At 47.3% G+C, this 12,382-nt stretch overlaps 1 protein-coding gene across 1 annotated transcript in view; it reads left to right on the top strand.

Moving 5' to 3' along the window:
• The window catches only part of PRDM5 (PR/SET domain 5), a 101,136-nt gene that overhangs the window by 49,563 nt on the left and 39,191 nt on the right, over positions 1-12,382 (top strand). The window contains exons 11-13 of the mRNA XM_023536966.1: positions 3,774-3,867; positions 6,140-6,300; positions 9,929-10,022. Of these exons, the coding sequence (XP_023392734.1) occupies positions 3,774-3,867; positions 6,140-6,300; positions 9,929-10,022 (349 nt within the window). The remainder of the gene's footprint in view (positions 1-3,773; positions 3,868-6,139; positions 6,301-9,928; positions 10,023-12,382) is intronic.

Raw genomic sequence — 12,382 nt, 5'->3', positions numbered from 1 at the left:
TTATTTGTCCAAATAATTTGGTTAATTATTACCACATCGACCACTGCATTCAAAGGCTGGCCACCCCGGTACCCAGCGGGTATTGTCATCCTCTGCAGGGCCTTTGGCATCGTCACTGTGAGGAATGGGTTGGAGCAGGGAGGTGAGAAATGAGAAGCTGAGGGCAGAGGTTGCTGGCAGAGCTGGGTAGGTGGGGGTGGGAACCGGGGAAGGCGACCCCTGGAAAGGGAGCGTGAGAGAGAGTCCAAAGTGTGGGACCCAAGGGGAATTTTCCGTGTGAAATGCTGCAGCTTTCGAGGTACCTCCTTCATGGCCCTAGGAAAGTCTCCCGGAGCTCCCGCCCCTCGCCCTGATTCTGTGTGAGAGGAAGTTCTTTTGGGTGGAGCCGGGAGAGAAGTACAAGGTTTCACCTGCCCGTCCCGGAGTTAAGGATATTTAGATGTACGGGGTTGTGTGACTTAAGTGTCCTTCAGGAAGGAACGTCTCTGCTTTGACGTCGTGACTTGGAGACTTACGTTCCGCCTGAGACGTGCTCGTGGGTGCTTGCTGTCCGTTTTTCTGTTGGACTGTTTAGATGTTCCCTCACTTATTTCTAGGAGCTCTGTAGATATTATGAATATTAATTCTGTGCTATTTTCGTTTCTGATATTTGCCCCTTCTATCAACTTGCATCTTTTGAATAAAGAAGTTTTACATTTTTATGTTTTCAGATATGAGGTGAATTATGAGTTTTGTGTCCCCGAGTCTTGGCTTCTGAGTTTTTCTTGTTCCAAGATTAGGTAGATATTCATCAATGTTTTCAAAAGTCACATGAGTTTCTTTTTTTTTTTATTAGTATTTTAATCCATCAAGAATTTATTTTGGGGTATGGAACGAGATACCGTTTCGTAAAACCACGGCTATCACATTGTTGAATTTCTCTCATAGAAATCTGTTTTTGGACTCCATTCTGTTCCATTTAATTTCTGTTCCCTTGCAATATCACGCTCTTTTAATATTTGCAGTTCGTAGTATGTTTTAATATCTGTGGGTTAAGGCCTCCTTTGTAGTTTGACTCAAGTGTTTTACATGGCATTTTAGGCAAATTAATGTTAGCAAGTAGACTGTTTACCTCTGCTTCCTTTATGTTCTCTTGAGATCAATATCATATATTAAAAAACATCCCTTTGTCACAAAAGTTCTTAAAAATACTTAATGTAAATACTTGATTTCATTCAGACATATTTTGTTCTTTCTCCCTTTATTTTGTAGAAAGAGCAGGAAACAAAAATGTAGATCATTTTCCTCTGGAATCATTAAATCAATTCTCTAGTTTGATTATATTTCACATTTTTCATATATTAAAACATTTAGTTGTAACATGGGCATTTTAAATGATGTCCGCCATCTTAGCGAGTAGGCAATAGAAATTTGGAAGCTGAGTTAAAATAAATGGATAATTATTGCATTTTTGAAAAAAAGACACTCCTCTCTCTTCTATAACAATTTGTACCGTACTAGAAAATGCCACAAACGCGAAACAATGAAAGCGAGAAACGTATGAATGAGAACTTTAAAATTACAATATGCTGAAGTGCAGTATTTTCAGTAGAATATAAGCTTTGAACCTGGTATCCTGTCTTGTATGTTTTATACTTAAAATAAGAAACTGACTCTAATCTTTCATCTTTTGGTTTTAGTTTACATCTGTATTATGTTGAAAAATGGATTAGTTTTTACGAAGTTTCATTGAGAATATGTCCTCTGGTGATGTTGACAGATATTTAGGTGGTGGCTTACAAACAAACACCTCTCTCTCTCTCTCTCTCTCTCTCTCTCTCTCTCTCTTTCTCTTCCATCCATCCATCCATCCTCTATCTATCTATCTATCTATCTATCTATCTCTATCATCTATCTATCTCTATCATCTATCTATCTACCATGTATCTATCTGGCCTGACCAAATATTTAGAATCCTATTATCTGTTAATTTCTAGAGACTTATACTATAAGAAAACTATTTCCTATTCAAGAACTGGCATGAATTTTTAGAGAGCGTATTTTTTGATAGGAGTGGAATTGTTCCATTGTTGTTTGGTTTTCTGTTTGTATTTTAGGAATCTGTATTTGTTTCTCTTTGGAGGGCACATAAAGTTCAGTGTAGAATTACCAGTCGATTTAGCCATCGTGCCTAGCAAATTATCTGCCAGAGAAGCTGGCATAGTTATGATTTATGATGTTATCGAGGTTAAGATGCCTATTTTTATGTAGAAAATGCTGCTTTCCAAATACTGTGATGTATCTGCTATCTTCACATATATGCGCATTCCCTGTGCCCTGGTCAGGGTTAATCGAGGCTGTGGGATTTCGTGGCTGGCTCCGGGATCACGGCTTCGTGCTAATGGAGTCGTGGCTTTCAGGCAGTGAAAAGGTCGGGCTCGGCCAGGCAGAGCGGACGTTCTCCGCGGGCATCACCTGCGTGTCATAATCGTGCTTCCTTCTGAGAAACGAACCACCTTCTCTCGTTCTGAGCTTAAAGAAACTGGTTTCTTCCATCTCTCTCCGCTTTCCATTCATTTTCGTGAGAAGGAGGCCTTTTAAAGAAGCCAGTTACAAAGCTCACAGTAACAAAATTATTTCACAGACCCTGTAATCAGCCTGATGACACATTTTCTGTGGCTTTAGGTTTATTGTGTGATCCAGTGTGACAGTAATACGCTTATGATATGCAGATATCCTTTTTGAAAAAGAATAGTTCTAACCACATATCTCTGGGATATTTTTTCCAAATTTTTTCTTTTTTTAATCTCTCTGTATTTTTCCTGAATTTCATGAAAGTGTTCTTGCTTTGTACTTGACCCAAAGAAGAATACCATTTCCAGTAAATCTGTCACTGTGGAGCAATATATATTACTGACAGTTGAGGTTATCGTCTTTAATTGTGAATGGCCCTGGTGAAAATTTTATTTTTCTCTCATGAAATTAATATTTGGTCTGTAGGGCTAGAAATGTGCTAATTTGGTAGTTATTACATAAAAATTATGCTGTAAACCTAGGCAGCATTTTGAGACATTTTATTAGGTGTTATAAGTAGTGCAACAAATTTCCTGACGTGTTTTCTACATCAGCAACAGTGATCAGACTCGGTGCGTAAGAAGACACGTACGAGCTCATGGACGAGTTCATGTGTTATGTCAGCCGGTGTCGGCGTCCTCGGTGACTTGGCATTTAAACGGGAGGGTGTGCTATAGCTCACAGATGATGCGATTCAGTGAAAGCTTGTCTTCCTTTAGAGAAGAAAACTGGGAGGCCGAGTCCCCTTTAAAAAAACTTAATTTCATCTGGTGCTTGTAAAATCTACCTCGGAGACAGAGTCCTCTGCCCACACGTGCCAGCGTGTTCCTGGCACCTCGCTCAGATGAGATGGACTCTGAGGGTCTTGAGCACGATGGGACGGGTGGGGGCCTCTGCTGAGATGGTCACGTCATGCTGTTGCAACTCGGCGGTGTCGCCGTCTTTGTGACAAAAGCATTCGCTCCCCTGGCTACGCACTGACGGCTCCTACTTAGAACACGCTGTCGACTTCAGGCCAGTGTCTCGATGCCGTGGCTTTGGTTTGGTTAGCCTGGCTGCAAAGCATGTCACTGTCCAGGTTCTTTCACAGCGAAGCTGCTAAGCATGTCCACAAGTTCATTTGTTTGTTTCATCCTGGGTTTGGATCAAAAGGAGGCAGGCGTCGGGGCGGGGTACGGGCCCCCCGGAACGCCCTGAGCGGCGGTGTCTCTGATCCGCAGACACACTCGGAGGAGCGGCCGTTCCAGTGCGAGGCCTGCAGGGCGCTGTTCCGGACCCCCTTCTCCTTGCAGAGGCACCTGCTCACCCACAACAGTAAGTCCGGCGTGGGCGGCGGGGTCGTCCAAGGCCCCTCTCGTCTCGGGGCGGGGCGGGCGTCCCTCGGGCGTCCCACGGGCGTCCCCTGCAGCGGAGCTCTCATCTGCCTTTCCTCACGCCTTCCTCCACCCCCGCCTCATTCTCCCGCCGTGAGATGGATCGTTTGATGAGACATTTTATCGTATGTCATCATTTAAAGTTTGTGTATAAAAAAACATTTCCTGTGTTCGGTAAGGTATCCTCGAAATTTGTTCTAAAAACGGACCTTTTGGTCCTGTCTCAATGCAACGATTGACATCCCGGGGTGCTGGAAATGTTTTCTGTTTCGGTCCGAGCGGCAGTTATGGGGGTGCCCTTGCTGCACACTCGTCGACATACGTGCAGTTCACAGCACGATAAATGTCCGGACCGCGGGGACACGCCGGGCTCCCTGCAATGTGGCGGGGTTCGATGAGTTGCACAGGATCAGGGTGCACACCTAACCCGGGCTCCAGCTTAGTGGGGGAACAGAGAAGGCCCAGACGCCGAGACACGGAGGGGCCCTCGGGCCGGGGGGCCGGCAGCGGCCTCCCTTCCCTGGCAGTGGCCGTGTTTGTCCTTTGGTTTAAGTCAAGCACATCACACCGAAACCGTCCGCGTGGCCCTCACACCCAGGGCTCTCTTTAGAATACCGCGGTTGATAGTCGGACTCCCCCATTTCAGGGAAGATGTCACTGCTGAGCCGAATTTTATTTTATTTTATTTTGCAACCATCAGTTGACCTCACAGATTGCAAGGACCTTGTGAGCTTACAATCCCTTATTTTTTATTTTTTACGCCTACAGCACCTGGTCTTCCTGGGTGGTCTCCCATCCAAGTACTAACCAGGCCCGACCCTGCTTAGCTTGAGCCGAATTTTAAAGTGAGTCTGTGCTCAGACGTCGAAGTAACCAGAGAGTCACTGCACTGCCGTGCCGACAGTCAAAGTCATATTTATATTTCTTGTTTTCAGTCGAGTTGTTTAGTGAGTAGAACATCCTCTGCACACAAAGTTTCTACTGCTGATTAAAATTTTAATATTTCTGAGGAAAGCAAAATAATTAATCAGTCTCGACGATGGGTTGTACAGATAAGATAGTACCCTAGAAATAATTTTCCCTGGTTGAGTATCTCAACTTCAAAATAATAAAGAGATTACGGCTCTTATGAATGCCGAGTGGTAAGTTATAATGAAATTCCTCTTTGCCCATAGAAAAGACAGTGTCGCGATCTCTTGTCTTTCCTCCGTCACCTTACGACTCTGCAGAGGTTCTCGGCGTGATTTTCTGTTTTCCGTATGGAAACAGCTTCGCGCCTGAGGAACCGAGGTTTCCATGCAGCAGCGGGAACCTCATTCCACTGCACGACCATTTCCTCGGAAACAAATCGCCGTGACGAGATGAGGGATGTTAGCACGGGGGTTTAGACCCGGGAGCCTTCTCATTCATAACCTTGACTTTTGAACTTGGCCCGATGCGCAGGAGATTCTTCTTCTGGTAGACGGAATTTTACTTCTAGTGGCAGCAGGGGGTTTTTGGTGGGAAGAATCCGATGCTTTTGGTGTCAGCCGACCGGTTCTCGTCCAGGCGAGGCGCGCGGGCTGAGGCGGCCGCGCCGGACGGTGCCTGCCCGCGTCGTAGTCACCATGCCGTCCTCGGCACGCTGACCGAGGCTTTCCGAAGCTGCTCCAAGACGCGTGGCTCGGAAAACCGCCTCTGTAGCCGAGTAAGAGTGACTCAGGCTGAGGCTGGGGAGCGAAATGGACGGGAGAGCCAGAAGTCCTGACTCACTCGAGTCTGCGGCGGCCCCTCCCCAGCTGGCCAGGCCACCTGCACGCCGTCCACCGAAGGGACCGTGGTTGGACTCGGGGGCGTTAGGAGGGCCCCAGAGCCCTCTCACTCTGCTTGATATGGTCCTTTTGTCACGAAAGAGCCTTCTTCCCTCAGACCCTACCACTGCCCTAGAAACTTACTTTTAAGGAAAGTTCGTGGCACTAATTCAGGCCCCACATTTTCCAGCTGAAGAGACTGAGCTTATGGGAAGGTTAAAGGTCGTCCCCGTGGTCACAAATATGGATCCAAAATTTGTTGTGAAAAATTCCCTTTTATGGTCATGATAATTTGTTAAAGCTAGAAAGCCAACTTCCTTGGGGGAAAGCAAGACTAAATCTGGAATACACGAGGGGGGAGTTAGCAGGACCCCGTTACAGGGCATCTTATTTTTCTCTTATTTGACTTTGTAATTTTCTAAGGCGAGAGGACTTTCAAGTGTCATCACTGTGAGTCTACCTTTAAAAGGAAGGACACCTTAAACGTTCACGTCCAGGTGGTCCACGAGAGGCACAAGAAGTACAGATGCGAACTGTGCAACAAGGCGTTCGTGACGCCCTCCGTGCTCCGAAGCCATAAGAAGGTGAGCGAGGCCGGCTGGGAGTGTGCGTGGACGGCACGGCTAAGCGCTGTGGGCGTATCTGTTACTCACCACGCGATGGTCAGTTTTACGTTAACTTACCAACATGTTTACTCAAAAGGCATGATTTATATCAACTGTTCAGAAAACGTCTGTTCTTCATTTTTTTTTTTTTCAGAAAAAAAAATACGTTTTTTACATGAAAACAAACGTGGAGTTCGGTTATGACTCCACACCGCCCTGACCTCTGCCGACAGATGGTCAAAGTACTAGCCAGTGGGAGCTTATCAATTTTTATAGATTTTTGGGTTAACACTGGTCTTTTTTTTAAGGGAATTTGAATGGTGTCTTAATAATTTTATTTTTCAAAGCTAATTCAGATGTCGATCGCCACTTGTAGCCGAACTCTTCCTGGACTGAAGGGTCCTCCATCTCCAACCTCTAGGACCCAGGAAGGTCCCCAGCAGGCCCTTCGTGAGTTTTTGCTCAACTCAACCCAAATGACGTTCCTGGTTTGGATATTGTCCTTTTTGTTCTCTATTAGTTACCTCAAGCAAATCCGCAGGTTATTTTCGTTTGTTAAATATGTACATTGTAGGTACATTTTTAAGAGAGCAAAATTCTTACTGTAACGAACACAGCGAAAGGTTTTAATGCGGACTTTAGAAATGAGTGCAGCGAGGCGGTTTCCTGCTCCCCACGTGGGCTGCCGAGCGACGTGAGACCGCGCTGCCACTTCGGGGTGCGTGTTGAGGGGGTGGGGGCCTGGCCTCCACACGCCTGTTTGAAAAGGAGTGAACGGAGCGACCGTCTCTTCCCGCAGCTTTAAGGCCCAGTGATCACGCCATCATCTTCCCCTCTCAAACCTCAGAGGAGTCTTCCAACTCTCTTTGCTCGAATCGCCTTTTCTTTGCATGAATGTAACGAACGTCCCTTGTGTTTCAATCAATGAGGGAGAAGTATAGTGAGCTTTCAGGAGAGACGCTGTCGTCGTCCGCAGTAACGGGACGTCGAGTAGACTTCCCAGGGCATGGTTCATGTCGTCTCGCTCATCGACACTGTTTTCAGTGGTTTGTCTCCATGCTTTCTTAGCCATTTTAAGATTTTTAGTATTATACCTTCAGCGTCTGTTAGAACCAGCTAACCAAATTCTGCATCTAATAAGATATACGTTTTTTTAATTAAAGGCACATTTTAATTCTTCGCATTGATATAGCTTTAATGTCCTTTATCTACTCCTGGCAGGTAAGTTAGGTCACATAAGTGAACAATGAAATACTTACGTAGCAGCAAAAGAAATCATGTTATAAAGACAAATGAAGGTATTTATTGCAGTTGCCTGGTTGGAATAATCCAGTGTTGTAGTAATAGATACCTAGAATTTCTGAACGACTTTACACTATTAAAGAATTGCTGTGTTTTGCCCTTTCTGTCAGGGAATGAGAAGAGCATAGGTCTGTGGTGTGTTAAAATGTTGCGACATTGACTTTAAGTGGAGCCACAGTGTGGCGATGGCTGTCACTGGTGTGAAGAATGTGCGGCCGTTTCGTGTAAGAACTTGTAGCGAAAGTAGACGTTTTGGTGCCTGCCACGTGAAGACGCAAGGGGACATCTGTGGTGGAGAGTGGCCTGGGCCGGCGTGGCAGCTGATTAGACAATAGTTCTCGAACCTGAGTCTTATAGAAGCTCCTTTCAAAGGCAAAACAACGTAAAGGACACTGGTGTCGACTGATGTATTTACTTCATGGCTCTTTAAAAAATTACAAATGCGATAGTAACATCTAAATACAAGAGTATGACTCAAATGTGAAAACTTACAAATTAAATACCAGTAAGGCTACAACACCAGTTACATTACGTTTAACAATCAAGTTAATACGGAACATGAAAATGTTGTGCTGATCGGTGCTTCTTGGAGGTGTCAGGTGGTGAGGTGATTCCCCCCACTTTTTTCCCTCTGGGAAAGTGTCATTAAAAAAAAATCTCCTATTCTTTGCCAGTCACTTGCATAAAAACAGATGCAAACACAGGCCCCAGGAACTCTGTTCGGTGATGTCCCCTCAGATGACCCCGCTGCTTTGCTCGATGTTAAATCATCATTGAAATTAGAAAATTCTAAACCCGTTTCCCGGAGAATGCAGGATGCCGGAAGTAACTGTCTTCCTCTCCTTTCTTTTCCCCTTTTCCCGAGTTGGAAAGCCGTGGGGCTTGAAGGGGCTCCGACCCTCGTTTCTGGAACGGCCTGCGTGGGTGTGAGACAAGCTTGCAACGCTCGATCTGTCTCCTCTTTCTGGAGAGGTCGTTGGGCTTTCCTTGAACTCTCTAACATTTTATCGAAAATCGCTTTAAAAAAATCCTTTCACTCTAAAAGTTGCAGATGTGTGGCGTTTTAATTGAACATTGTGTATTTACGAAGGGGTCACCACCACAAGTCTGGTTACCCTGTGTCACCATACAGGTCGCCCCTTCGCCCACTCCGACGCCCCAGCCCCCTGAACACCACCGCTCTGTTCTCTGTATCTATGACGAGCTTGTTTTCATTTTTTTGCTTTGTTTGATCATTTGTTTTCCAGATTCCACATATGAGTGGATTTTATGGTATTTGTTGTTCTCTGACTTATTTCACTCAGCATAAGTCCCTCCAGGTCCATCTGTGTTGTCACAAAATGGCAAGATTTTATTTTTTGTTTCTCAGTAGTAATCCATTGTACGTATCAGCACATCTTCTCCATCTGTTCCTCTGTTGATGGATATTTAAGTGGTTTCCTTATCTTTGTTATTGTAAATAATATCGACACAGGAGTAGGGGTAGCTTCGGTTTGTGTCGTTCTATTTCTAACTTTTCGAGGAGCCTCCACACCCGTTTTCACGGTGGCCGCCCCAGATTACATCCCACCGACGGCGCACGTGGGCTGCATCTTGCCACGTTCTCGCCAGCACTTGGGATTTCATGTCTGACAACATCCATCCTAACAGGTGCGAGGCGTCAAAGCTCGCTTTCGATGACACTCATTTATCTGTCCTTATGTCGTTGTTGTTGTGGTTGTTGTTGTTTACGCCCAGATAAAAGATATGTTCAGGGCAGGAATGTTCTTTCAAATCGATTGCTCAATTAGTAGCTTCTGATATCGAAGGTCAGATCGGATTTATATTCCTCGTTGCAGCAAAATTAGCCCAGTCAGACAATCATAGTGCAAGTAGCAGATGACTTTATCAAGGTTAATTCTGTCCTCAAGAGTTAAATGCACCCAAAGAATGTGAAAATGCCCCTCAGGAAACGTGTCTTGGCAGCAGTAAACCAGCAGCTGTCGCCTCGTTCTGATTATGTGGTTTTGCTAGCGTACACTGGTTTTGAAAATTTAATCGTTTTGAGATGGGGGCTCTATAAAGGCTTAAAAAGTAAACTGCAGAATTATTTTCAAATTAACGCAAATGTACAATTTTAAGGTTTGTTTTTTTTTTTTTTAAACCAGCGGGAATACCCATGATAAATGGTTTAAAATCTCACTGTGATATTAAATCATTTTAAGGCAACATAATCCTGGAAGAAAGGATTTGGTCAGAGGCACTTAATCATGCTGACCTAACTCTTTCTATGTCTCTTTAACCCCCTTCACCTCGCCCCACCCAGACGCACACGGGAGAGAAGGAGAAAACCTGCCCATACTGTGGCCAGAGGTTCGCCAGCAGCGGGACGCTGAGGGTTCACATCCGCAGCCACACAGGTAGGCAGTCACACAGGCGGGCGGCCACGCAGGTGGGTGGGCACGCAGGTGGGCGGCCACGCAGGTATGCGGGCCATGCAGGTGGGTGGCCACGCAGGTGGGTGGGTACGCAGGTAGGCGGGCATGCAGGTAGGCGGCCACGCAGGTGGGCAGCCGTGTAGGTGGGTGGCCACGCAGGTGGGTGGGCACACAGGTGGGCGGGCCACACAGGTGGGCGGGCCACGACTGGCGACGAAACCAGTTTGGAGGAGTCAGGTGCTCCCAAGGAGACCCTGTGCCACAGAGCATCTCCCAGATTTAGGATTAATCTTGGCTCTTTTCTGTGGAGTTTTACAAAATCCAATTTCTTAGTCTAGACACCTTGTGAATGTGTAAACTTTCTCAAACTAAGTCAAGTATCTAAAGTGGGAACGGCGTGGTGAGTGGTTGCGACAGAGCTGATTTCATTCGCACGCGAGTCTGCCGGATGCAGTGGGGGGCGGCCCTTCGCTTTTGCAGGAGGCCGGGGGGGTCTCCTCTTACAGGTGCCTAGTGGGAACCTGACAAAGCGCCGTCCTCTGGAACCTAAAACCGTCTCGGTGAACGTCTCCTGCTCCGTTACTCTGAAATCCGTCGGCGGGTCCGGGTCGCCCAGCGCCACTGCCCGTGTGTGATGGGCGCAGGTCATCGGCACGCACCGCCGCGTGCTGAGGTTTTGTAGAGGTCGCGCCGTCCGCTCCCTGTCTTCCCATGATGGCGAAGGAGTCGGCTTCGTTTCGTTTTCATCGTCCTCAAACTGCCCGTCCGCGTTTTGGGGAGCGAATTCTCTTTTTTAGCATCGGTGGACAGACCCGAAGGTTCACGGAGAGGAGATGCGGCGCCGGCCGGCGCGCCCTCCTCCCTTTGCCACGCGGGGTCCTTCGCCCCCTCCCGCCTCCGGGCCCACGGCGCAGCTTGTGTGGCGTTGCAGGCAGTTTCCTTCATGCGACTTTCTCAGATCGGGTCTGTCACTGGCTCGGGACTGACGGTCATAAGCCAGTGCCGGCTTAGCCGTTGGGTCACTGCTGCCCGTCTGTCAGTTCTGGGACGAATCGCACTGTCTCCATCTCGGCTGAGATTTCTTGCTAATAGTGTTTAAAGGAAACATGTTAGACATTCCTCTGGCTCCTTCGCGTTCCGATCAGTCTTCTCCTTCACGGCTTCACATAACCGATCGGTCGTATCCTCGCTTCCTCTTTCTTCTCTGTCCCCTCCGTCTTCTCTGTCCCCGTCCCCACTCTCCTGTCCTGCGAGGGTGACGTCTGACAAAACTCTGGTGGTTCCATTAACTTTGAAAAGATTCTCTTTCATAAACTTTGTATCCACTCATTCTCCGTATTTAGGTGATTACAACAAAGGCACTGCACAGCGAGCGTGCGTAAGACATCTGCTTATTTTATTAGGTTATTAAAATAAAGTATTCTTGACTTTTAGAACAGGAAGGAGTTTCAGAAGGTTTCTCGTTCAAGCCTCTTACTTGAGCTAACGCCCAGCAAAATACGATGGGTTGCTGAGGTTCCAACTTGTATGCGGTTCATCGAGAACGAAAGCGAGGCTTCAGCTGTTCCCAGGGCTGGTATTTTTATTTCTTATTCTCTAACGTGCCTCCCAACCCTGACTGTTGCTCTTGAATGGACCACGGGATTGCGCGCATGCCTTCCGTAACGTTTGGCGATATTATCTCGATACATCGGCCGATCGAGGGTAATTACCTCGACTTGGGAGCTCGTGGGGCTGCGGTTTGCTACTTCCAGTCTCACTGAGGATGTCACTCCACACGTGAGGACTCGCCCAGCCCCAAACCCACCGTCCGTAGCACCTGTCACTGAATGCCTGGTCCGTATGTAGCACGTGGATCCTGCAGGCAGCTGACAGGCTCCGTGACTCCATTTTATTTACTGTCTCCCTGTGTGAGCTTTGGTAAATGGCTCAATCTCTTCGAAGCTCAGTTTCCTCATCTGAAAACCGGGGGTGATGATAGATAGCCCCGGCTTCCTGGCGGCGTGTCCGGGAACGCATGGGGGTGCTGCAGAGCGCGCGAGCCGCGGCCGCCGTTGCTGCCCGCGTCGCTGTTTTGTTTTGTTGCTCCCGCCTGTGTTTAATCAGGGTACTCGTGCCCCTGGACGTACGGGCTGACCCTCTATCCCCAGCGTCATCGTCACCGTCATCGTCATCGTCTCTTTCGATAACCTTTAGCAACAGCATGTCGATCACGCATAAAACATCGGTGGGGATTCGCCATCACACGGCTGGTTGGGGGTGAGTGAGGGTGCACGCTGTCGCCGTCAGTGATGCCGAGCGTGCCGTCTGTGCCTGGCGGGCCGCCCTGCAATTCATCATCC

Source organism: Pteropus vampyrus, unplaced genomic scaffold (assembly GCF_000151845.1).
Source record: "Pteropus vampyrus isolate Shadow unplaced genomic scaffold, Pvam_2.0 Scaffold174, whole genome shotgun sequence".
Taxonomy (NCBI): Eukaryota; Metazoa; Chordata; class Mammalia; order Chiroptera; family Pteropodidae; genus Pteropus; species Pteropus vampyrus.
The sequence above is the reverse complement of the archived record's forward strand: the minus strand, read 5'-3'. Positions and strand labels throughout refer to the sequence as shown.